Source organism: Ceratina calcarata, unplaced genomic scaffold, assembly GCF_001652005.2.
Source record: "Ceratina calcarata isolate Rehan_Ccalc_2016 unplaced genomic scaffold, ASM165200v1 scaffold121, whole genome shotgun sequence".
NCBI lineage: Eukaryota > Metazoa > Arthropoda > Insecta > Hymenoptera > Apidae > Ceratina > Ceratina calcarata.
In genome coordinates this window covers 14,052-38,087 of record NW_017133085.1, presented here as the reverse complement: position 1 = coordinate 38,087, position 24,036 = coordinate 14,052, and the positions used below count along the sequence as shown (strand labels likewise).

The 24,036-nt window shown below is 36.8% G+C and overlaps 6 protein-coding genes across 12 annotated transcripts in view; 3 read left to right on the top strand and 3 right to left on the bottom strand.

The window, feature by feature from the left end:
• Src64B (Tyrosine-protein kinase Src64B) overlaps positions 1–6,387 on the bottom strand; it is a 47,099-nt gene extending 40,712 nt beyond the window's left edge. For both annotated transcript variants that reach the window (XM_018027092.2, XM_018027101.2), the window contains exon 1: positions 6,281–6,387. The gene's annotated coding sequence lies outside the window, so the exon portion shown is untranslated. The remainder of the gene's footprint in view (positions 1–6,280) is intronic.
• Positions 6,388–8,082: 1,695 nt separating this feature from the next.
• Positions 8,083–10,943, top strand: Uev1A (Ubiquitin-conjugating enzyme variant 1A). 2 transcript variants are annotated; one of them, XM_018027151.2, is made up of 4 exons: positions 8,083–8,344; positions 8,779–8,921; positions 9,088–9,213; positions 9,288–10,943. In XM_018027151.2, exons 1-4 carry the CDS (start codon positions 8,320–8,322, stop codon positions 9,426–9,428), a joined length of 435 nt encoding a protein of 144 aa, XP_017882640.1. In that variant the 5' UTR covers positions 8,083–8,319; the 3' UTR covers positions 9,429–10,943. The 2 variants fall into 2 exon arrangements, with proteins under 2 accessions (XP_017882640.1, XP_026670679.1); XM_026814878.1 differs by lacking the exon at positions 8,083–8,344 and adding an exon at positions 8,596–8,695.
• Positions 10,944–11,068: 125 nt separating this feature from the next.
• On the bottom strand, positions 11,069–13,757 carry Cyt-c1 (Cytochrome c1). 3 transcript variants are annotated; one of them, XM_018027122.2, is made up of 9 exons: positions 13,662–13,757; positions 13,416–13,533; positions 12,769–12,819; positions 12,374–12,522; positions 12,175–12,307; positions 11,921–12,085; positions 11,726–11,839; positions 11,488–11,622; positions 11,069–11,413 (listed from the first exon to the last, which is right to left on the bottom strand). In XM_018027122.2, exons 2-9 carry the CDS (start codon positions 13,485–13,487, stop codon positions 11,300–11,302), a joined length of 933 nt encoding a protein of 310 aa, XP_017882611.1. In that variant the 5' UTR covers positions 13,488–13,533; positions 13,662–13,757; the 3' UTR covers positions 11,069–11,299. The 3 variants fall into 3 exon arrangements, with proteins under 3 accessions (XP_017882611.1, XP_017882601.1, XP_026670666.1); XM_018027112.2 differs by having other exon boundaries at positions 13,613–13,722; XM_026814865.1 differs by lacking the exons at positions 13,416–13,533; positions 13,662–13,757 and adding an exon at positions 13,557–13,661.
• A 404-nt stretch (positions 13,758–14,161) lies between these two features.
• On the top strand, positions 14,162–15,415 carry LOC113464538 (protein LSM14 homolog A-like). Its single transcript, XM_026814815.1, has 2 exons — positions 14,162–14,397; positions 15,345–15,415. Exons 1-2 carry the CDS (start codon positions 14,277–14,279, stop codon positions 15,413–15,415), a joined length of 192 nt encoding a protein of 63 aa, XP_026670616.1. The 5' UTR covers positions 14,162–14,276.
• A 126-nt stretch (positions 15,416–15,541) lies between these two features.
• On the top strand, positions 15,542–19,870 carry tral (LSM14 family protein trailer hitch). 3 transcript variants are annotated; one of them, XM_026814842.1, is made up of 5 exons: positions 15,542–15,733; positions 16,873–17,074; positions 17,168–17,467; positions 17,684–17,863; positions 17,953–19,870. In XM_026814842.1, exons 1-5 carry the CDS (start codon positions 15,547–15,549, stop codon positions 18,254–18,256), a joined length of 1,173 nt encoding a protein of 390 aa, XP_026670643.1. In that variant the 5' UTR covers positions 15,542–15,546; the 3' UTR covers positions 18,257–19,870. The 3 variants fall into 3 exon arrangements, with proteins under 3 accessions (XP_026670643.1, XP_026670636.1, XP_026670628.1); XM_026814835.1 differs by having other exon boundaries at positions 15,542–15,838; positions 17,189–17,467; XM_026814827.1 differs by having other exon boundaries at positions 15,542–15,838.
• A 178-nt stretch (positions 19,871–20,048) lies between these two features.
• On the bottom strand, positions 20,049–22,269 carry LOC108626354 (15-hydroxyprostaglandin dehydrogenase [NAD(+)]). Its single transcript, XM_018026984.2, has 7 exons — positions 22,160–22,269; positions 21,864–22,024; positions 21,667–21,793; positions 21,320–21,426; positions 21,054–21,227; positions 20,749–20,903; positions 20,049–20,671 (listed from the first exon to the last, which is right to left on the bottom strand). The coding sequence occupies exons 1-7, from the start codon at positions 22,161–22,163 to the stop codon at positions 20,437–20,439; spliced, it is 963 nt and encodes a 320-aa protein (XP_017882473.1). The 5' UTR covers positions 22,164–22,269; the 3' UTR covers positions 20,049–20,436.
• Between the last annotated feature and the right edge of the window lie 1,767 nt (positions 22,270–24,036).

Below are 24,036 nucleotides of genomic sequence, written 5' to 3'. Positions count from 1 at the left end.
CGACAGGGGTGCTGCTGTTGCGTGTCTCGTCGCCTGGACAGATACGAACCGAAGCAATCCTCTTCTACCACGGCAGTGAACCCCGCCGCTCGGGCAACAATTACAACTAATATTCCCAGCGAATTATTATTTCACGGCTTTCCGTTAGAGAGACCACCGCGACGCTATCGTGCGTGGACAGTTTTACAAAGGGGGAGAAACCGCGACGGCACTCAATCAATAATCGTAATTGGTACCGTCGTCCCTGTGGAAAATACCATTGAATGTACGTTAATTTTCCGATCGGTCGTCGGTCTAATTGGAAGTATCGCGACCGGAACTATTCAGAAATGGTTCAAGTGTAAATGGAAGCCATCCGATTTTATTTTCAAAAGAATTCCAGCAAAACCACTGGCCGAGACCGCGAGCATCGACGAGGCGAAGATCCGAAGCTTATCATTCCGCGGGATGTTATCACGGATCCTGTATCGACTTTTCCTTAACGCGCGAGTATACACGCTTCCTCTCTCCGGGGTGGCTTCGTGTCCAGTGAGCGCGGACAGCACAATGTGCCAGCAGGATCGCCCACATGAGAGAGAGCTCTCGATAATTCAACGGGACAGGGCGAAAAAAATCAATAGTACAACCACCCCGATGGGGGGTCCCCTAACTCTAACCGCGCATACAACACATATAGACTCCGCAGCCACGAATGCTTTTTCTACCTCGTATACTTAATGAGCAGGACAACCTATTTGCGCACGGTTTAACGCTCGACTATGCGACCAGCTTTAGGTCAAGCAATCTTACGTTGGCATTTTCTGTTTTTCACTCTTCTTGATCGTGGACGAAGAAAGATGAATTGCCTTCAAACATCGATGTGAAATATTTATTATTGAATAGTTTAGTAGTCGAATAACGTAAATGTCAACCTCGATTTCAGAAAATCCTTTCAACCAATCGTCGAGCACAGCGTTGACAAAGAAAACAGTAACCATAACAATGGTGGAAAACTGTAAAGGATCGACTCAACGACACTGTCAAAGGACTTTCCACCAAATTTCCGAGGTAAACGCGCTACAAGAGTCTTTACAGGAGCACGAGGAACGAATATCGAGCGACAGGATCGACCGAACGTAGGAGAGACACGAGCCTGTTCCTTTCCATCCGACGAAAGGCTCAAAGGAATTCCGTTACAACTTGTTTCACACAAGGAAAGCGGAATCGCGAGATTTCGCGTCAAAGGACATTATTTCCCGCCGCGAAGGAGAAAGAAAGATGGAAAATGGGATAAGAGGCCTCGAACGCTTTTTAGCCCTGCTTGTACGGAGATTCAGAGGCTGCGACAGAAGAAAAAAAGAAAACGCAAAACGGAAGCATTTTCTGTGCGTGACGCGCATGCAAAGGAGTGCGTTATCGATTCGTGAAAGTGAGAGTAACCGAGCGACGAGTTTAGGATGTATATTTTTTGTCCCTTTTCTGCTCTTATTCTTCCCGAAAGCCAAGCTCAACGGGATGAATCTCGTTAACTATTTCGAGGGTGAGCGGACCTAAAATAAGGACGGTCTCCAAGGACGCTTCAGAGGGTTCTCTGTGAACAACCCCTGGAGACTGGGGTTAAGGGAGAAAAACACGGGGAACGTGGGCCGGCGATCGATTTTCCCGAAGGTTTTTCATCGGCAATCGTCCTAGACGCATTGTCCGCCGTTTTTCCCCCATCCTCCCAATCGACATCAGCGGGTCGTTACGGCTACAGCTACGGCCACGAAATGATTTTAATCTTGGTACAACCTACATCTGTCACGTCGGCAGGCGCGTACATATTACCAGCGTTAATAATTTAAAATCCACCGAAACGGACCGGTTATACCGGGAATTACCAATTCTGGATATTATTTTAACGTAAAAGGCCCGGTTCGTTCGACGCTCGATAAATCGATTCTCAAACGTTTCGATATCTCCATTGATTGGGCGAATAATTGAAAAGCTAGTTGGATTGCGCGTCAATAACGTACGGAATTATATTCGCAGATCACGAAACTGTTAGGGCAGAGAATGTATTTCGAAATAAAGAAAAGGAACAAAACCTTGATTCGCCGCACTGTGTATACCTGCGCGGTGTTACGTTTGACAAATACGCTGTATGCTCGCTGTGTACGCTGTAAGGGGTAAACACGGAGGTGAAAACGAGAGTAGGGTGATAACGTGCACGCGCAAAGAGGAAAACGGAAATTGCATGCGAAACGTTCGCCAAAAGTTCTTTTTCTCTCCGCCCCTATAAAAACAATTACTACGAAAATATTCGTTGCCATGAATTGTGTTATCTTAAACAATTATCAGACTCTATCGAGCGATAAGAATAGAGAGCGTGCCAATATACCGTGATTACCTCAGGTGCGACTTGTTAACAAAGACAACGATACACGCACCTTTATTAACAACTACGCGTAACTGCTGCAGAGAAGTAGTACAGGTGCATTATTCAATTCTTTCGGATCGTATTATTAAATTATACGTACATAAATTATACATACATACATCGGTGAGAGTCGGTGAGTCATGCAAGTGGGACAATTACCTTCCTCCTTTAATGCATAACAAATACATATGCTAAATTTAAAAAAAAAGCACACGAACAGGGTACATAATATAAATGGATTAATGTACTTTCTCTTAGGTCATAATTTCATTTGCAAATTTCATATGCGATGCTACACGCCTCTCATTTATGGAAATGAAGATTAAATTTACATTTCTGAAATGGAATGAAATAACACTGGAATATGAATATCATCGGTTAAAAGTATGATACCACATGAACTTGTTTGTCTCTATTTATGGCGTACTGATATAATCAGATTAGTCTCGCTAAGATCCGACACAACTGTACTTGTTAGCATAACATTCTAAACATATTCAAGATCAGCTTTCCGAAAACTCATCAACGCGAGGGACAGAAAAAAAGAGGAGAGATGTAGTTCAACCTCGAAACTCCGTTTTATTTGTGAATGAGACAAGCAACTATACCGTGCGCATCGAATTGCCAGCTTCCGGGATGCGAATGTCGCGGTAACCGAGTCGATGAAGTCTCCAAGGGTATAAAAGACCTTCGGCAGAAAGGAAAACTCTAGGCCACGTTCAACCCTCCCGCCCTCTAAACCGCGACTACTCTCGACGGATAAACTGGCACGAACCCAATGGAAGCGTTTGCACGAATCGCGGACCGGAGGTGCTACGTAGCTTAGATTTACACACAGTTCCGTCTAGCTGGCACGACGACCATAAATAAGCCGAGGAACAACAAAAATTGCGTTTATAACGAACCACGTTGAAATACGATGCTCGCATCTCGAAAAGTTCTGAAACGCAAGAAACTCGGCGTGCTTCCGCAAATATCCAGCTGCATTTGCGGAAATAGAGACACGAGTTCGTGGGGTAAAACTCGTTTCCGGTATCACGGTCTCGGTGGGCTTATAAAATCAACTTAAATTCATGATAGAATTTAAAATTGTCCGTAGTTGATGAATAAAGCCAATTTGTTAACTTCACTTCTATAATGCATGCGGTAAAAGAAAATCAGCATTCTCGGAATTGCTCGGAAAGGGAAATAAAGTACGTGCTTTCCTGATTTTTGAAAGTTAGCATAATTACTCGCTGGCGACAATGGACGACAGGAAAAGATCCCCCTTAATGGGTCGCGTTTCAGCGCTAAAAGGCGTTGCTCTGTGGAAAGCAGTGTTTTGCATTTAAAACACGCTCGAAGGAGACGGGAAACGCGGAAAGGGTGTATTTCGAGTAATTCGTAATAAAAAAATTCTTCCCAGCCATTCTGGTTCTCGTTTTTTATCTAAAAACTTCCAAAGCCGGTGCATGTTACGAGGCGGGAAATAGAGACGCTAGCAAGAAGAAAGATTTTTAAGTGCCTCGGAACAATCTCAAAATGTCCACCTTCGACACCGTGTTTCATGTCCTCGTGAAAACACATTGTCGCGCCTAATTAATGTAATCACCTACCTCGTAAAAGCATGTAACGAGGGAGCCAGGTTCCTTGCTCGGAGGCCACGATTAAGAATTTATACGACACCACTTTCATACCATTTCCGCTTGCAAAGTTTCATCTAATTTTTCCGGTTCCAATCACTTTCTAATAATTACGCTGCTAAAGAGTTATGATCATGACGAATTTCTCTTTATACATTTATACACTAATACGTGAATGATTACGTTCCGGTACTTTTAACTTTATAACACTGTTTTTGATGTAAACCCATCAGCAACACCCGGCACAGATTCGTCTTGTCGTATTTAAAGATACTTTGACGCACATGGTTTCGTATCTCTTAAATGTCACCAGTGGGCGGAGGTCGCTAAGTGTCCCCGGGATAAAAATGGTTTTCGGCACCTACTTTTGATACATTAACGTTTCTTATACCTTCCTCTTCGTATCGTTTGAAAACGACCGCGTTACGTTTGTTTTCTAAGGGATTTCCTAAATGTACGCCGCTGTCTGTACGATGCAACATAATGCATCGACTGTTCGATGAATTCGAAAGATAAAACGACCACTCAAGCGAATATTTTATCGCGTTGCATCCAAAGATGCTTAAACACACGCGTGTGCCAGTTTCCTCGTTTGTTTGATAAAACGAGGGAAAATGATAATGAAAAATTAAAAAAAGATATCCCTCTGTAAATTTCTGACGATGGTAAAGCTACGTGAAATCCTCTATTGTCAGAAATATACTATAGTTGAAGCGACCTTAATCTCAAACAGTGGCAAAACAGTAATTATTCCGAGATGGAAAATGCTGCTCGCATCGTCGTACTCGTTCGTACGTACTTTTATTAACGATTCATATAGTTTTGTTATTCGTAGTTTCGGCAATTTAATAAATAAAACTTGATACGTCGCCCATAAGTATTTGATAACATGGTTCAAAAGCCGGAAATATACAGCAATTTTTGCAATTACTAGATAATGCGACTTAGCTTTTATTCCATGCCATATTGCTCGACCGTATTGACGTATTCTTTTCAACAATGTTATCGAACGTGAACGATAACGGTCAATCCACGTTGCGAAGTGGGCGCGCGCGGTGAAAGCTTTCGCGATCGCAATAATGCGCGCGTGCCATTGACGCCACGCCATGCCACGCAACGACAAATTTATAATTAAAAAGAACTTCATGGCAACGACAGTAAACGCATTACGTCCGGCTAATAATTCCTACGATTGTACGCGAAGTTCCTAGTACGTAGGGCAACAGAATTGAATATTATCGAAGTTAATCGTGTTTATAACGGTACGTGCAAGTGTACATGAACAATTGTTATGAAATAAACCGAGGAAGACTCATTTGTTTATATAATTGCTTTCTCGTATACTTTCGTCGTTCTCTTTTCCACGGTTCGCTTATACCGTCGCGTTCATTGACGACAATGCACGACAATCGGAATGGAAAACAGTCACGATCGAACAAGCCCGTTCGATTGGAGAAAAGTTACTGGGTTAAAACTAGATGCGTGGGAGTTGAAACTATTGAAACTTGACCGTGGCGTAATTATCGTTTTGCACGATTCTATCCCGAATGTTTTACGGCAGCTTTCGCCCAGCGACAGAGCTCTTGCATACGTGACAGAAACTCGTTTACGAAATATTATGAAGCCATTGAAGGAAAATAAAAGTGTTTGAAATTACTTGTAGCGTACTGTCGAAAAACGTCAAACGTTCAATTTTCGTCTGGTTTGCACAAAAATGGATATGCTGTTTGTGTCGCCTATCGTTATACAAAAAAAGTCAATTTTTATCATTTTTATAGTCTCTGCAGTAATAGTGATGAATGATAATTTAAAAATAAAATCTGAGTATAATACGTAATCAAATGTAAGTAAGTATAATCAATAAATTACAAAAATCAATAAAATTTCAATCATAAAATTGTAAATAATGATGAAGTTCAACAATTTTCATCGTATCGTTGATTATTAATTAGAAACCGACTTGTTTTGATATCTCTGTTTACAGTTCATCCCCCTAGTATATTTTCCGTATCACAAATATCAATAATCGAATGAAAAAATCATATGAACGAACTAATACAGAAACTTAAAAGATGACTGTAATCTATTAAAACCAGAAATTGCTCTGAACATTAAGAAATTAGTAACAATGTGCGAGTAAAGGTCAATGGCGTTCGTTTGTTTATATGGTATGCACCCTCAATAGATATATCTCGCTACTCCGTTAACGGGGCAGGTCTTTGAATTGGCGAAAAAATTCAAATACTTCTTGTCCACGTACCTGTTTCACTGCAAGGTCCCACGGCGTTCTTCAAGTAATCCGCGTGCAGAGGTATTATTCAATTAATCGTCCAGCACATTTTAACACACGCCGGGACACACTGTGCGCAGCTAGATTAATTGCTTTCTCGTATACTTTCGTCGTTCTCTTTTCCACGGTTCGCTTATACCGTCGCGTTCATTGACGACAATGCACGACAATCGGAATGGAAAACAGTCACGATCGAACAAGCCCGTTCGATTGGAGAAAAGTTACTGGGTTAAAACTAGATGCGTGGGAGTTGAAACTATTGAAACTTGACCGTGGCGTAATTATCGTTTTGCACGATTCTATCCCGAATGTTTTACGGCAGCTTTCGCCCAGCGACAGAGCTCTTGCATACGTGACAGAAACTCGTTTACGAAATATTATGAAGCCATTGAAGGAAAATAAAAGTGTTTGAAATTACTTGTAGCGTACTGTCGAAAAACGTCAAACGTTCAATTTTCGTCTGGTTTGCACAAAAATGGATATGCTGTTTGTGTCGCCTATCGTTATACAAAAAAAGTCAATTTTTATCATTTTTATAGTCTCTGCAGTAATAGTGATGAATGATAATTTAAAAATAAAATCTGAGTATAATACGTAATCAAATGTAAGTAAGTATAATCAATAAATTACAAAAATCAATAAAATTTCAATCATAAAATTGTAAATAATGATGAAGTTCAACAATTTTCATCGTATCGTTGATTATTAATTAGAAACCGACTTGTTTTGATATCTCTGTTTACAGTTCATCCCCCTAGTATATTTTCCGTATCACAAATATCAATAATCGAATGAAAAAATCATATGAACGAACTAATACAGAAACTTAAAAGATGACTGTAATCTATTAAAACCAGAAATTGCTCTGAACATTAAGAAATTAGTAACAATGTGCGAGTAAAGGTCAATGGCGTTCGTTTGTTTATATGGTATGCACCCTCAATAGATATATCTCGCTACTCCGTTAACGGGGCAGGTCTTTGAATTGGCGAAAAAATTCAAATACTTCTTGTCCACGTACCTGTTTCACTGCAAGGTCCCACGGCGTTCTTCAAGTAATCCGCGTGCAGAGGTATTATTCAATTAATCGTCCAGCACATTTTAACACACGCCGGGACACACTGTGCGCAGCTAGAGTCAACGAATGCACCACGAGCAGACTGACAGTTGCCACGGGTTGTTCATTATTGAAAAATCTGCCCCGCACACTGCTCTTGCGCACAGCCGGTACGATACTACCGACTTCCTCCCCACTACCAGTCAACGTCATTTGTACCAACCTCCATTCTTTTCAGGTCACTTCTGTATTTCCGTATCGAAATATGCTGGAACTCTAATCTCATATTAAAAAACTCAATATTTTGCGAGAATTAACGCTCGCGAAATTACATATAACGCAGAACTCTGATTTAAGCATTGATTTTTAAATCTAATACTGAGTAGTCCTATGCAACATCACCCAGACTCTTATTATTACAATAGAAATTATATCCACTGATATCCATAACCCTCCTTAATTTCACTGCATAACTTTTCTTCCCTTTTCGTATTGTTAAAAACAGAATAATTATTTACTATAGACATGTAAATATATGGATTATGCAATACTACAATTTTTAGATTGCTTTATTAATTAATATGTAGCTTGAAAATATTGAGGATCTCCGAAATGTTGCGAATTGTTCTGACATTTTAACAATGAATGTTTGTAAAAACAATCCTGGCATGATCCTGGCAATCGTGAAATCCGAAATGAATGATGCAGTAATACCGTCTAGTAAGTGAACAGTCTGTGGAAACAGACAACCTCACGGAGGTTGGCTGAATTTTCGCAAAGTGAATTTCACTTGAACATTAGATATTATTTGCCTTGTCTTACCTTTGGGTGATGAAAGATTCGCGTTATAGATAATTCGCGCATCCTAACGTGGACTATTTCAGAGTACATTATTTCGTGTTATTTGCTATTCCTTAGAAAAATATACAGCGCTTCACAAAAATAAGATATCATGGCGGTACCTACTACCGGTGTGGGTAAGTATTTTATGTCTGTTTTACGAGCTAACGATGAGAAAAACGAGTAGACCTCGCACTTAGTAAATACAATACAATTAAAGTTAAAAAACTATCTATAAAATAAATTTCATTGTTCAAATTACATCCCCAAAAATTTGGTAAAGCATAAGAGCAGACGTACAATGTTATAATAAGCTATCATGCACAGTAAACGTGTTTAAAGCTAATCAATGTTTCGTTTAACCTTATGAACTTGCAGTCATTATTTTGATTTCCTCATACACGCAAATTTAAACACACTTAATAAGAGATTATAAGTGCATTAATAGAAACAAATTGCACGTACCCAAAATCACAGGCTCATAACCTGTACTTATTTCAGCTTTTTAAATTAATACTTGTTGTTATTAGTACTAGTATTACAAATGATAATATTAATTTTATACTTTTAGTTGTGCCTCGAAACTTTCGTTTACTAGAGGAATTAGAACAAGGACAAAAAGGTGTAGGTGATGGTACAATCAGTTGGGGTTTGGAAAACGATGATGACATGACTCTTACACATTGGACTGGAATGATAATTGGACCACCTAGAGTAATTTACTCTTGATATTATTTCTAATTGACTAATTCTGCATATAATATGAAAATGAAAATTTAGCGCACTATCCACATTATTTATGATCTTTTAAATATTCTTAGAACAATATCAATTAAATCTATTATTGCATAGAATATACAATATTCTCATAATTTTCTAGACACCATATGAAAATAGGATGTATAGTTTGAAAATTGACTGTGGCCAGAGATACCCAGACGATGCTCCCAATGTAAGATTTTTAAGCAGGATTAATATGAATTGTATCAACAGTACTACTGGTGCAGTAAGTATTCACTCTTGTTTTCTTTAAATTTTAACACATGCAAGTAAATAATTGATTTATATTAAATTGTATAGGTTGATAACCGCAGTGTGCCAGTGCTTGCAAAATGGCAACGAGAGTACACAATTAAGACAGTTCTTCAAGAACTTCGCCGTTTAATGACACTGAAGGAAAATATGAAATTGTCTCAGCCTCCGGAAGGTACAACCTTTTAGCCTAACCACATATAAACACAACACCTCTTCCTTCCTGCGGTAGCACGGGGCAAGATTCAATGAAGGTACCAAATAATATTAAGTGGGTGCCGAGTAAAGACATATGCTAAGAAATAACATCTGTATAAAAAAAGAAAAAACGAAGGTGATGATAACTATAAAAGTTGAATCAGTGTTTTCAATTTTCAACAGATATTTACTTACAAAATTCATGAACAATTTATGACTTATGGTTTCGTGAGCTTAGAGCAGATTTCCTATGTAGGTAAAATTATTCTATTAATTTTAATATTTTATTTTAAAGATATGCAAGCACATGTAATGTACGAAAATGCTGTTTCAGCTTTTTAAGTTAATATAATCTAAAACAAAAGTCATATTTTGATTCTTAAAACTGGAAACACAGACTGTGTAATAAAAGTAATAATCAGTAAGAACAACTTATGCCTTCAAAGTTTTTTAAACGAAAAAAAAAAAAGATAATGCCTGAATAAGAATTAGCTAAACGTTTCAATTTGTGCATAAGTGCCATTTCATGCTTTGCGGAGGTGTCTCAGTAACTATTATTATAGACAATTCTAAATTTTAATAATTTATATTTCCGTGTGCTCATTTTTACCAAGCCTTTATTTACTTTTCTCTGTTAGTTGTTATTAAAATTTTAGCAAATAGCAGGTTGTTGAGATCGACATTTGATGTAATAATGTGCCTTTTTGTGCAAGTAGCATAAAAGTGAGCATGTATTGAGCGTATTTGGTTGAGACATCATCCAAGAACGGCCTCTTATTCTATATAAACAAAAAAAAAGAAAGTGGAAAAGTGTTTCTCAATTGATAAACAAGTTACGTTACAATGGGATCATATGAAGTACTAATTTGATTTATAATAATTAATATGGTTTATTGTTGCATTAATGGATACATCAATGTATGAAGCGTTAGATTAAAAATGTTTAATTTTCCATTCCACTATTTATACATTAGGAATATATGCTAGTTTCTTTCGTCATAGTGCAAATATACATGTACTGTTTACTCTTTGATCCAAGCTTCATAATTGATGTATTGTTAAAATCATACTTAATTTTTAATATACATCCAAAGTACCGTAATTAGCTTTCCAACCATCATAGGGAATCAGGTTTGTAATGGTAGCGTAATTCTGTTATGGATTGCTACAAACTATGTCGTTCCCATATAATTGTATACAGAGCGGAAAAATGATTTTCCATAACTATGTTACATTTTAGAAAACGAAATATAGTCATAAATTATTTCAAACATATTATAATTTTTTAAAATTTTGTCATCCAAATTGTAGCAATGTCTATCCCTACTTTTAAAGTAAATCCAAACCAAAGTATAAGATTCTTAATGCAAGTTCACATTTATTGTGTAATAATTATGAAATTTCTCAACTACCTGAAACATTATACATACCTCTTCATCAGCTTCGCACTATAAATAATGTAATAGTGTAATTAAAAATCATGCTAATAAAGATAAAAATTGATTACTCCGTGTCGATCAACTTGAGTTTAAAAAGAATGAACCAATTTCTTTGGGAATGAGTCTTAAACTTTACTTTTATTCCTTATGATAGTTGCATTCGGGGATTTTTTTTTACTAAAGAAGCGAGTATTCAGTTAAATAAGTTCAACGATTTATTTAAATGAGACGACATCATTGGTTGTAGTTATATGTACAAGGCGATTGACGTGTTAAGTAAAACGTCTATCAGTTGCGTGCAATTCTGCTTCTTTTTAAATGCCGCAATACTCAAACAAGGTATAAAACTACATTCAGATTCTGGAACCTAACAACGTCGAATCGTTTTAATTTGAGCTAATGTAGCTTTATATGCAACAGGTTTTACTGCTTCTTGTATTTTGGAGTGTAAAGTAATTTAGTGGATTTCACAGTCGTCCACTTGTGGTACTTCCACCAATACAATAGCGCTGTTAACGTCATACCAATAGCCATAATCTGTGAATGAACGAGAATCGCATTAAAATTAAATGTGTAGTAACTCACAATTCTCTGTATTTACAAAATGCTACCTTAATAGTTAATCTCTTTCTTTCGTCAAATTCACTGTTTGATGTCCACATAAGAAATTCCACAACATCTTTTGCTATTTGGGAAGCAGATGCCGGAGTGCCATCTTCAAATTCTAGTACCTCATCGTAGATAATCTAAAACATTATATTAGAATTGATAATCTAAAACGTTATACAAAATTGGCTTTGGTATAGATTGATCGATATCTATGTACTTGAAATAACTGCTTTGACTTACTTGCGGCATACCAAGAAAGCCACCGGCGAAATAAGGATTGAAATATTGACCTTCTCTCAGCGGCATACCAGCTGGTGGGTCACAATACCCAGTTAACAATGAAAACACATAATTCTGGAACGTAAAATATTCAGATAAAAAATAATCAATTTATTCGTAAATTTACTGAAAGTTCACATAAAAATAACAACTTACTTCCCCATTATGTGTTCCATTAATAATGAAGGATAAATCTGGTGGGTAGGAACCATTATTTGCTGCTCTGGCGGCTTCTTCATTCGGATATGGAGATGGTAAATTATCAGATAATTTACCAGGCCGCATAAAGTATTCTCCTAAATCATTAGGACCATCTTTCACCTAAATTAATATCATTTTCTCTTTACAGATTTATTAACGTTATTACGATTTCATTTTGTAAATTATGTAATGTGTGTCAAGAGAAATACCAGAATTTCTTCTGCAAGTGCTTTAACTTCGGCTTCAGTATGTGTAACGCCCACAAGCTGACGATAAGCTATATATTGTAAACTATGGCACGCTGCACATACATTCTTATATACCTCAAAACCACGTCGAAGGCTAAATAAAGAAAAATAATGCGTAAATTATACTTTTTTCGATAAAGTTTGTTACAGTTCTAATTACCTCCTGTGATCGAGCGAGCTCAGCATTCCATAAAAACCCCATTTTTGGTTTGGTGCATGTGCTACTAGATCGTCAGCTTTTACAGAACGATCCAAAGCATAAATTAGTGCACTAATACCACCTGCTGTTACTCCCAAACATGCCAGCAGCTATAATTATTTATCAATTATTCGTTGTAATTATTTACATTCTCGAAGAATGCTTTATATAACACATATAAGTAGCACACCGTTACGTGTAATTTAAGTACTATAGAGCATTATTAAAAATAACTGAAACTTACTATGAATATGATTTACAGTCATATATATAATGAATTTAAACTTTATTGGTTGTGCATTAGGAATAGGAGTGGGGTGGGAGACATCTTCAATTGATTATAGAAACACACATACCACTTTTCTACCCCTAGACCACTGATTGGTAGTAGAAAAATTATGCACCTGCTAAATTGAAATTCAAACATCAGATAAATCATTTTCAACCTGTAATAGAATGTTCTTATTTTAAAAGCCAATTGACTGAATAACAATCATCTTGTACTATTGAAGTAAAAAAGATATTTCAAGACAAAAGACATTGAGCAATTTATTCTACATTAATTTCATTAACATGTTCTGCAATTCATTATGTAAGACAAACAATCGTTGAAATAATCTAAGACAATACATTTTGACATAAATTTCATCTTTCAAACTACCCACACAGTTTTTAAATCTGTTTTGGCCATGGCAGCATCACAATTTTCTATGCTGTTAAGTATTACATAACATGAAATAAAGTCTCTTCCAAATTCTGTTGATTTTATTATTCGGATGTAAGTCGTATCTAATTGGAATCGACGAAGCAAGATACAACGCGGAGCTAAAATACCTCCGAAAAAAAAATGTCATAGCAGCCGACAAGACGTGTAGATTGCCAGGAGGTTCATTTCGACTTCGATACATTGAAATCATAAGAATAACATCCCGATAAACAGTGATATTTCCGAAGCAGACAAACTAATTTATCTAAAGGTGAGTTATATTTTTAAATTACATACCTGATTGAATAATGTGCCATAATTCGATTTTAAAAGACCAGATTTACAAACCCGACCCAATGAAGCCGCCATGTTAGATAAAGGTACAATGTGCAAGGATTGTTAGTCAATGAAATGTCTGTAAAAAAGTGATGTACATACCAATAAGATGGCATTGTATTGTTTAAATTTTTCTATCATTACGTACAAATCCTTACATGTTCATAAATCCTTCGACACACGGAACCGAAATCAAAATGTACTTACACAACTTTTTATTAATCTTAGGGCGACTTAGATCAAGAATACCAATGTTGCAAGACTAACTTTCAAACGACTGGATGTCTGTATACTTGATCCCAAAGATTCTTGAGGGGCTAACTTCACGGTCCTAATCATTATATGTATGGAAAACATGGGATAAACAGGGATAGCAAATGCTCTTAAGAATAAGCAACGACTCTGAATACCGACCACAGATAGGCTTTTAAAATCTATATTCTTATTTGAAGTGAATAATGAAAAAAAACATTGCACTTTTCAATAAGCATTAGAATTAGCGTTATTAGCGTGAATTGTTTGTCAACACATGGTATAATGGTTTTATAGAACAGATACTATTTTACGACACGTTATTATATTTCTCTTTACCATAGCTTCTGCTTTTCTATCTATTTTCGACTTTATTGCAATTTAAAAATTTACAAGCCATTTGCAAATTGGTAAGGGTCGCATGCGCGTGATGCTCAATTTCTGTTGGTAGACTTGGGAGTTCGCTGTCGTACATTGGTGTCAGTTCAGTGTCAGCTGGTCGTTTCGTCAGATGGTATCGTGAATCCTGTAATATCACATCGATCATCGTGCCGAAGAAAGCCATTCAAGATGAGCGGGGGAATGCCAGAATTGGGTTCGAAGATTAGTTTAATATCGAAGGCAGATATTCGTTACGAGGGCCGACTCTTTACTGTTGATCCTCAAGAATGCACGATTGCTCTGGCTAATGGTGAGTCTCACAAATCAAGATGGACACCGAAATTAGTTTTGCCGCTGCTACGTTTGCCAGTTATGTTGTTCCAATACCGGCCAGTCTTAACTGTCGACTATCCTCATATTTTTGTTTCGTATGTTTCGTCTCAATATAATTTACGAATATTTTATCATTCCTACGTACTTATTTTATTCGAAAATGCGTTCGAAGTATAGTTGATAGTTGATCCATCCGGTAAAGCTTTGATACAAAACAACCGGGGTCACTCGTCACCTACAACTGGTGATCTGTATAGAGTTCGTTAATACGAATTGTAATTTTCGAAATTATTTAGATCATTGGATTTACTTTTTGTTCTGACAAATACATTAAATATCTACTTAATATTCCTAAGTTTGTGATAATGTTAGACGCAATAGAATGAAAGAACTGTGTCAGACATTATTTAAATTAACACTTATTTCTGTTCACTTTTCAAAGTATTAAAATACCCTATATAAAAAATTCTGTTCAACATTACATGTATACGGCATTCTTTTTAATATGAATATTATTTTATTTGCGTTCCTCAAATTGCTTTAAATGAGAATAAAATAAGCAGAATTTGAAATATGGAAATTGTAGTTGAGTGAGGAACATTTCCAATAATAATATAACTGTATATTGCCTGTTCAAAGTTAGATAATGTGAAATCCGTTTCTTGTATTCATCATTCCCGACCATGTTTGTGTTTATGTCTTATGTCCTTCTTTTTTCAGGCATATCTCAAAGCCTATTGAAATAAATCGTTGTAATTCAATTTCTTGATATCAGTTTCAATTTTCATTTAAATCTATGTTATTAAATTAGATAATATCTATATTATTTTATATATTGTTTTAATTAATAATTTAAGTCATAAAAATATTTATCTTGTAAATATAATTATTGTATAAAACTTTTTTCTTCCTTTCGTGATGTAGTACGTTCTTTCGGAACTGAGGATAGAGAAACGCAACTTCCTGTGGTATACAAAAACTTAATTATTGTTTAAGTTCCACTTTTGTATATTAAAATTAAAGATATAATATATAATATTAACGACATCAATTTCAAGTTGAATAACAAACCACATAATTTAGAATCACCTGCTTTATGATTGCTAAATAATTTGGTTATTTATAGATGACGGTGCAACCGTCTATGAGCCAGCAATCATACCAGCCACAACCTAGTTATGCTCATCCAATGATGGGTCCGATGGGCGGCCAATATGGGACGCCCTATGGCATGACAATGGGTACCATGGGACCGGTAATGGGCATGCCAACTTCTGCTAGAGATCCGCGTGCACCAATGAATAAACAGCCAAGTGAGTTGAGCTTGGGCTCTGCAGAACCCAATGCCATCTCTATCCCAAACTCACTACCGACGGCCAATGTCGACCCATTACCAAAAGACCAATCTTTGGAAGATGGTAAACTGTTTTTGCTATGAACTATCCCTTGCCAATGGCATGTTTGCTTCTTCCTCTTTGGTAATGCTTGCTGATTCCGCTTATAAGAAAATTAAAAGTTTTTTTATTAATTACTTATGTAATGCACTGATAACACATTTAAGAAAACTTTTAATCCTTTTCTTTTCTCAATTGCTTAATTATTCCTTGTTTACGTAAATGCAGTAATATGAACGTACATCAAGCTTTTTCTAATATCTATTATTATTTTATGCTTGCTTATTAATTTACAATTGTTGAATAATTTTAGCACTTTCTATCTCATATTAATATTTTTATATGCACTTATTCGTTTATATATTTTTAGACAAAAGGCTTATGCAATGAAATATTTTTATTGCGTTATCGTAATTTGCTTCTGTAATGTTAAATTTGTTATTAAGCTTTTATATTTAAATTAATCTTATATGCATCGTGCTGTTATACTGATTTTAAGATTTATTTGTATTAGTATCGTATATCTGAGTTCTATTTTGAAGCTGATGTGTTAAGTAAATGCAAATAATTATTCGATAATTAATATTTAAATTTGATATCTTCATGTGTATGATGATCTTCTTAATTTGCGTTTTTTATTAATTGAACGATTAGCTTGTGTTATAAATCCATGCTCATTGTTTTCAATAATTTTTTTATTAGTTTGTGCATGAAAATTCTTTTATTTCGCATTTATATTCTAAGACTTTATTCTGAACGTGCACTTGGATTTCATTTAAATAGAACTGAAAGCATTCTGCATTCGCAAGTAACATAATAGCAAGAACAGTTGAAATTTCATGTAGAAATTTTTTTCTCAGATTCGTTTTTTATGCAATGTATAATCAATGTAGTCGTACATTTCATTTAATGCTAGAATGAAGAATTTAACGCAAATCTATTACATATTCTACATGTTATATTAGATATTTAAATAAGTATCTAAATTATTGACCTTGACATTGCTGTACATAATATTCGAGTGCAATACGAACGTCTGTTTACTATACCACTTGTAGGTGTGTTAGATCTTATTAGCGGAGGTTCACGATCAACGACGCCGACATCGTCTTTATTAACTAGAAAAAGCCCAACTATGGATCAAGGTATTCAAGTAGGACATCAGCAGCAACAGCAGCAGCAGCAAGGTGGTAATGTCGGCAAGCTTGGCGAAAAGACTAATATGAGAACTATCCAACCTGCTCGGCGCGATCATGATAGGTACATATTTCATATTTACGAAAATATAAGAATATCTTTTATTATTCCAGAGTGAAATTTAATTTAACGTTTGTTTTGCAACTTTTAATTTAGACGTTCTCCCTTCCCGCATAGTGGTAATAAACCTGGAGGACCTGTGTCGCAGTATAATGAGGGAAAACGTGATCCGATGAAACAAGATGGTCAATTGCAAGGTCAAGGTAATCATTCGCAAAGCAACCGAGGGAATCGCGGCGGCTGGATAAATCGTGGAAATATGCGACCTAGGGGAAGGGGAGGCCGAGGCGGTTTCAGGAACCCGCCTGGTAATACAGGTGCCAAGCCGAAGAATACGCTGAAATTTGATAATGACTATGATTTCGAGCAAGCCAATACCGAGTTCGAGGAACTGAGGTACGTACTTAACTCTTTCTTATAAATAGATTACAGCATGGCCGTGCCGGATTCATTTCATGTATATTTGAAATGACGAATGTGGATGCCATGCAAAAGAAACGTTATGCGTTTTTAAAGCGACATGTCACACGTACATGCTCTGTTTACGCAACGCATCGACACTTCAAAGATTTAATCGTACGTTGAATCACGTGTTTCATATTATAATTTTAGATCTCAGTTAGCGAAAACGAAGATTGATGCTGGTGCTGATAACGAAAAGAAGGACGATAGTGGTAATGAGACTGGAGCAGGCGAAGGTGAACCCGAGGAGGAGCCTGAGATAGTTCATTACGATAAGTCTAAATCGTTCTTCGACAATATCAGCTGTGAAGCTGTCGAAAGGAGTAAAGGGTGAGTCGATGAATTGAAAATTCGATTATTTAACAAAACCCTGATGATGGAAACGCGGTTTATAAATCATTCGATATATTTTTGTATAGACGGTTCCAGCGTACAGACTGGAGGACTGAGCGCAAGTTGAACTCTGAAACGTTCGGTGTAGCGTCTACAAGACGCGGTGGTTTTCGTGCTCGCGGTTATTACAATCGTGGAATGGGAGGCATGTATCGAGGTGGTGGTGGTGCTGGTGGTTCTGGTTTCCGAGGTGGTTACAAAGGACCGAGAGGTGGTAATCGTAAACCCGGCAATCAGCAGCAACAGACAAATCCTGGAAGCCAACCTCGCACGACCAACGAACAATCCGCTACTCAATCGCAACAGAATAGTCGCGTCGTATCTTATTGAATGGAACGTCGTGCTGCTATGTATAAGTATTCACTTTAGATTAAGATTTTTACGATACGCGGTCTTCCCTTATGTAGTAATAAGATTCAGAGCACGTTTGCGTAAAAATCTTAATCTAGTCTATTCAAGTTTGATAGGAGATCGATGGTTTGTAGAAGAAAGAATATTGGTAAGAAAAATGATATGAAAGGATCAGAAGTTCTTTGACAGAACTTCATTGTGAATTTTTTTGTATATCAAATGAAAACGTGGGACACTAATCCATACTTTACAAATCCTGCGTTTAGAATTTTGTGGACAAATAAATACGAATCATTGTGATCGGTAGAGTTAATTTTGAAAAATCTCGATATTTAGAGATATGTCCTACGAATTAAAGAATCATGGAATGCTTATGAATGTAACTAAGTACAATATACACTGGACAGTAGAATATTTGCAAGCGAAACTTGTGCGAAGTGGCAAGTTTGAAATTTTTAGTTACACAGTTTTGAATACTACTAATTAGCTCGGCAAGCATGCAACTGTATGATTAAGAGAGGAATCTCAAAGAAATTTTTGTAAAATGAGAAAATAGCATGAGTCGATTTTAAGAAAGATTGTATAAAGAAAGAAAAGTGACTACGTAATTATAATATTTCGTGTTGCATGAGTTATGGATCCTTTCAAACGAGGCACATGAAACGCTAAATGTTTTTTATAGCTTCTTGCGAATAAAAGTAAAATCGAAAAAAAATTTAGCAAGGGGAAACAATGGAACATGCGTAAATCGCAGAATAGTAATAGGACAATATGTTATGATTATTTCGAACAGTCAAAACTTTATTTATTTGAGATGATGACCGTGTATATGAATTATGAGATAATTATTTTACTCACGTGTTTGCCAGGAGGTTTTGATTTTTCGAACAGGAACTTTGAATCGTTCCTTAGAAACGGGAAAGGGAAAAATACAAAAAAAAGATATTGATTTCGTATGATTAAATGAGATACACTTGTGCGAAGCCGAATCGTACATCGACCGTATTGACTATTAGTTTTTGAAATATTGAACGTGGTATGCTAGCGGAGGTGAAAATGGAATAGTGCGCGTGCCTTCTTGTAGTTCGACTGCGTTTAATAGCTTGCAATTTTCGATGAAATACTTTGATGTACGAGGACGCTGTGTGCTGATCGCGAGAGTAAAACTCTAGAAAATCATGATAATGTCCTTAAAGATGTAAGACGCGAAAATAAGAAGAATAGGTATATTATTTGCGACTGTTATTTTCTTATGGCTCACATGGAGTCCCATGCGTATACAGATATATACAGAACATGAGATTTAGTTATATATAAGTCAAAGGAACCTCCATAAGCTATCAGTAAAGTTGCGAAGTAAGGTAAAACTACAAAAAAAAATAAAAAAAAAGTATAAAGCATATATGAGTAAAGATAAGTAAACTATAGGAAGAAATATGGGGGAAAGAAAAAAAGGATATAACTTTTAAGTTTTATGCATTGTACGTGTAAAGAAATGCACGGTATATGCGGTTTTCCGGATGATAAGTTTTTGTTTTGTACAGCAGATATTGTGATTTCCAATTGCTGAATAATACTGAAGTAATAAAATAACGTTTGTTGTACTCTTTAAGCCCACCAATTACTTCGAGAGATATTTGTTCAGAAAATATTTGTCAATTATGGTTGTGTTTTTCGTACGGGTGAAAGAATAATTGTTCGGCATCAAACGAAAATAATTGTAAATCGTCATTATTCAACACACAGAGAGAAATAAAAAGAGACTCAATCGTATAAGAAAAACATTGCATGATTATTGTCAACAATTAGTCTTAAGCGCTAGAGCCTTCTTTCGTGTACAAAACATCATTGTGTATACGCGTGCATTATCTATATAAATACTTAACATTGTATTAATTTGTCTATACAAAGTATCAAATAGGACGTGTAGCTTGAGACCACCCTCTCTCAATTGTTTTCAGGCCATCGAATCAGGTCCGATTTAATCTCTCATCATTTTCGTAACAACCGTCCATTCGCGAATAGCCGTGTACATCGCGCGGCGCGATGTTTTCATATGAAACGACGTCGAACCGACGAGGAAACGAAGCAGTTCCAATGTTCAGGATTTCTTGAAGAATGCGGAAGATCATGCTCAACGATGTTCCTCCGTTACTTCATCAAGCGCAACTCATCAGACCCGTTCGCGTGTTGTCGCAGACCTCTCTTATCGGACGACCTCTCGTCGTCACTTTCGTTTCGACCAGCGTGAAATTGTTCTTGTATGTGCGCCGCAACGTTCGCGGATTTGGTACGCAAACCTCGTAAGGAGTCCGACCATTTTCGACTACCCATATACTACCGGACTGTCCAATCCTTAGGATTGACATTAGACCCTGAGCCACCACATACGGACTGCAAATAAATATACGCGATAAGAAATAAATTGCCGTATTTATTTCGGTTGAGATAGTTTAAGAATGAGTACTCACGTTTGTATCGATAGTTGTTCAAGGTTTTTAACGAAATCAGCTTTCATCACTCGGGAAAGTAATTTATTTGGACTGTCCACTGTCAGTGCGGTCTCCGTTAATCCGGGACACAGTGTTATCACGCGAATGCCGGACGTCTCGTACTGATAAGTGCTCTAGCGTAGATTTATATAGAAATTCTTGTTAGATCTTTTAGTACTAATTTTTGTATATTTTGTAAGGTGATGGTAACGCTCGATTTTAATTTATGTACATGTAAGTTTTTAAATGGTTTGTAGTACAATTTATATTATTGAATATCTTACCGCGAGGGATTGCGATAGACCAATGATCGCATGTTTGGTAGCTGTGTAAACCGGAAGTTGTGCGGTGGTTCTGATGTCTATATGTTGACTGACGTTCACCAAAGTTCCTCCGTGTCCTAGTTGATCTCTGCTCAAGTACTTCACAGCCAATAACGCGGTACAGACCATTCCTCCCTAACATATCGATCACGAGAATACAATGATTTTCATTCTAAATAAAACAAATTAAAAAAGAAACGACATATGATTTATTCGTGTACACTTACGATGTTAACTGCTATCTCTTTTTCCCACCGTCGTTCGTCCAAAATGCCAGCGTTATTTATAACGATATCGATATCGTTCATTAATCTGACTGCCTCTTCGAAAGCCGCTACAAAATGTTAATATAAAGATTAATACACATTAATAAAGTTAGTAGTAAGTAAAATACACTCTTTACGGATGGCAAATGCCCGACTTTTTTATGCAATCAAAATGTTTATATTATTATATTATATTGACTTTGAACGAGCGTCTCGAACGTTATCAATTATTTCACGGAGGGGTCCAGCGTTTTAGGAACTTTTGTAAAAATTCTTTATCAAATCGTTATCATTTTCTCAATGCTCACCAGTCATCTGTTCAGGGTTGGAGACGTCAGCGTGAATAAAATGCACCTTCTTCTCTCCGCAAGACTTTTCTACGCTCAGTTCCACGCGTTTCCCTGTTTCCGCATCGACGTCCAATATAGTAATCCTCTGAAAGTAATAAAGTAAGCGGTGATATGATGACGTAGATTTGTGAAACGTACGAGAATGCAATACTTACGTTTGCACCGTGTTTCAGAAAATGGTTCATGAACGCGTTTCCTAAACCTGAAGCCCCACCGGTGATAAGGACATTCTTTCCGGAAACGAGTCCGTTTATTGCCTCTATCTCCTTCGCCTTTTCCGATCCAGAAGAACGTCTGCGTTTGTTATGTCTGTTTTCTGTGAAATTTTATTCAATTGAAGTGCAATTTAAAAAATAACACATTACTGAAAGAAGCAACATCTAATTATACGAGTATTTTCGTGGAACAGAATATTTATTCAATTTTTCACTGTGTAATAAGAACGACTTACCCATGTTTCTCAGTAAGTAGAATTAGACAGTAGAAACAGACAAGCGTGACAGCGTTTGCAAGAGAGAGCTAGCGTGTCTCGGCGCACTGAAGTTGGACTGGACTTTGCGGATGGTATTTATACAAGCAAAGCGTCGCGGTCGTTTCTACAAACGCGGCGCGTTTCGAATTTTTATCGTCAAGGGAACATTGTGGATGCTGGCTGGACAAGGGGAATCACACATTCTGCCCCCCGTCTCGCCGATCCTGCCTCCGTCGGTCGATCTCGAACACCCGATAACGCCTCTAATTAACCCTCCCCACTGATACTAATTAATTCAGTCGCTCGTATCGCTCGAAAGATGCTCTCGAACGCAGAGGCGGCGTCTGCCCTCGAGATAAACGTAATTAAACTGCGCTTCTATGACGTCAGCCTTATCGAGAAATTCGCGACTTACCCGGATCTACATGCGCAGCTTTAAGTGCGCCAGATGACCAGATATCGCTCGGAGATGAATGCTAATGAGCGACGCTGTGATAATCTCCAATTAGATTCAACGAAATGTGTTATTTAGTGAATTAGACACAAAATTTTATTTAACTTTTTTTAATACATTCATCTTTATGCGTGGTTTTCCCGGTCAATTCTGAAACAAACGCATTTGTTTTTCTTCGTTTCCTGGTGCGCAAACGAATTCACGGAATCTGAAGCAAAGATTTTCTGTACGTAACGTCGTGTGACATCAATGCTTGATTAGCTAACGACATTACATGATTCAAGCCCTGGGTAAGTGCAACAGCAGTGCAACGACCGCAAAGAAAAATGTCGCGACCTATCGTTATCACATTTTCATATCTTCGGAAATCAGTGTTTCTCGCGAACTCAGATACGAATAGGAAACAAGAAAATCGAGTCGCCTCACTCCTTCCCTTGACTCATTCCTCTTGAACTTTGACGGAGCACCGATGAAGGTTGATTGGAGTGAATCTTAGCGCGTGGTTAGTTCAATATTTTTTATTTGGTAGAAGATAAAGGAATTGATTAAATTCTGCAAAGTAGCTTTTTCTCATCTTGTTTGTGTAAAGAGAACGATTCAAGAGGAATGATACGTGTGTACGTGTACATGCTTCGTTTCTTGAATCTGACAATCTCTTTGATGTCTCTTACCATCGCTTTAATTTAATGTTCTATCGATCAGCGGAAATTCAGACTACTTTCATTGTTAGATTTATCGTGCGCTTTGACGGATAGGTTCGCGAGAAGTCTTGGCAGTGTCGTGTGGCGTGAGGCGTCGACGTACGCGCAGCTCGTGCTTTGCGATTCCTTATCGGTGGAAAAATGCATTTAATGCGTCCGTCTCATTCGAGTTCACGATAAGTTCACGATAAGTTCGCAATGAAACCACCCGTTTTAACAAGCGCGTCTTAAATCCGGTGAAAGTCGGTTCGTTATGAACTTTACCCCGCGTGACAAGCTGGAAACAATGCGTGTGTACAGATTTTTGCTTTATTCGTATTGTCCTTTTCTTTCAACGTTTTCTTTAGCCCTCCTCAACATTAAACTTTCTCTAATTTTTTATCTCTGTACGTTGCTCATAATTCTATACTTAATAATTAGTGATTGTGTTTTAAGAATGTCACTGACTAAAAATTTATGAGCGAGACAGGAAATAAAGAATGAAAATTCCTGCACAATTTCAATTGCGTTTGATTATAAACATTTTCGAAAATGGCTAAATATCGATAAAAGTAATTAGATATTTAATCCATTTCACGAAGACGCTTTGCACTGATAGCAAAAAAAAAATGTACTTTATATCTTTTCTCGAGAGATAAAGTGTAAAATAATAAAAATGAGATATAGTTTGTTTTCTTCTTAATAATCATACATTATGTACC

What these genes read in the sequence shown, in the direction of transcription:
- Uev1A (XM_018027151.2), top strand. Translation starts at nt 8,320, where the DNA reads ATGGCGGTACCTACTACCGGTGTGG. An exon ending in GGTACCTACTACCGGTGTGG is followed by an intron (nt 8,345 to 8,778) that starts GTAAGTATTTTA and finishes TTATACTTTTAG; the next exon opens with TTGTGCCTCGAAACTTTCGT. An exon ending in TCAACAGTACTACTGGTGCA is followed by an intron (nt 9,214 to 9,287) that starts GTAAGTATTCAC and finishes TAAATTGTATAG; the next exon opens with GTTGATAACCGCAGTGTGCC.
- Cyt-c1 (XM_018027122.2), bottom strand. Translation starts at nt 13,487, where the DNA reads ATGGCGGCTTCATTGGGTCGGGTTTGTAAATCTGGTCTTTTAAAATCG. An exon ending in CACTTGCAGAAGAAATTCTG is followed by an intron (nt 12,086 to 12,174) that starts GTATTTCTCTTG and finishes ATATTAATTTAG; the next exon opens with GTGAAAGATGGTCCTAATGA. An exon ending in GAAAGAGATTAACTATTAAG is followed by an intron (nt 11,414 to 11,487) that starts GTAGCATTTTGT and finishes GTTCATTCACAG; the next exon opens with ATTATGGCTATTGGTATGAC.
- LOC113464538 (XM_026814815.1), top strand. Translation starts at nt 14,277, where the DNA reads ATGAGCGGGGGAATGCCAGAATTGGGTTCGAAGATTAGTTTAATATCG. An exon ending in CACGATTGCTCTGGCTAATG is followed by an intron (nt 14,398 to 15,344) that starts GTGAGTCTCACA and finishes TTCGTGATGTAG; the next exon opens with TACGTTCTTTCGGAACTGAG.
- tral (XM_026814827.1), top strand. Translation starts at nt 15,547, where the DNA reads ATGACGGTGCAACCGTCTATGAGCCAGCAATCATACCAGCCACAACCT. An exon ending in AGACCAATCTTTGGAAGATG is followed by an intron (nt 15,839 to 16,872) that starts GTAAACTGTTTT and finishes TACCACTTGTAG; the next exon opens with GTGTGTTAGATCTTATTAGC. An exon ending in GCTCGGCGCGATCATGATAG is followed by an intron (nt 17,075 to 17,167) that starts GTACATATTTCA and finishes CTTTTAATTTAG; the next exon opens with ACGTTCTCCCTTCCCGCATA.
- LOC108626354 (XM_018026984.2), bottom strand. An exon ending in AAGAGATAGCAGTTAACATC is followed by an intron (nt 21,228 to 21,319) that starts GTAAGTGTACAC and finishes TCGATATGTTAG; the next exon opens with GGAGGAATGGTCTGTACCGC. An exon ending in GAACAACTATCGATACAAAC is followed by an intron (nt 20,672 to 20,748) that starts GTGAGTACTCAT and finishes ATTTATTTGCAG; the next exon opens with TCCGTATGTGGTGGCTCAGG.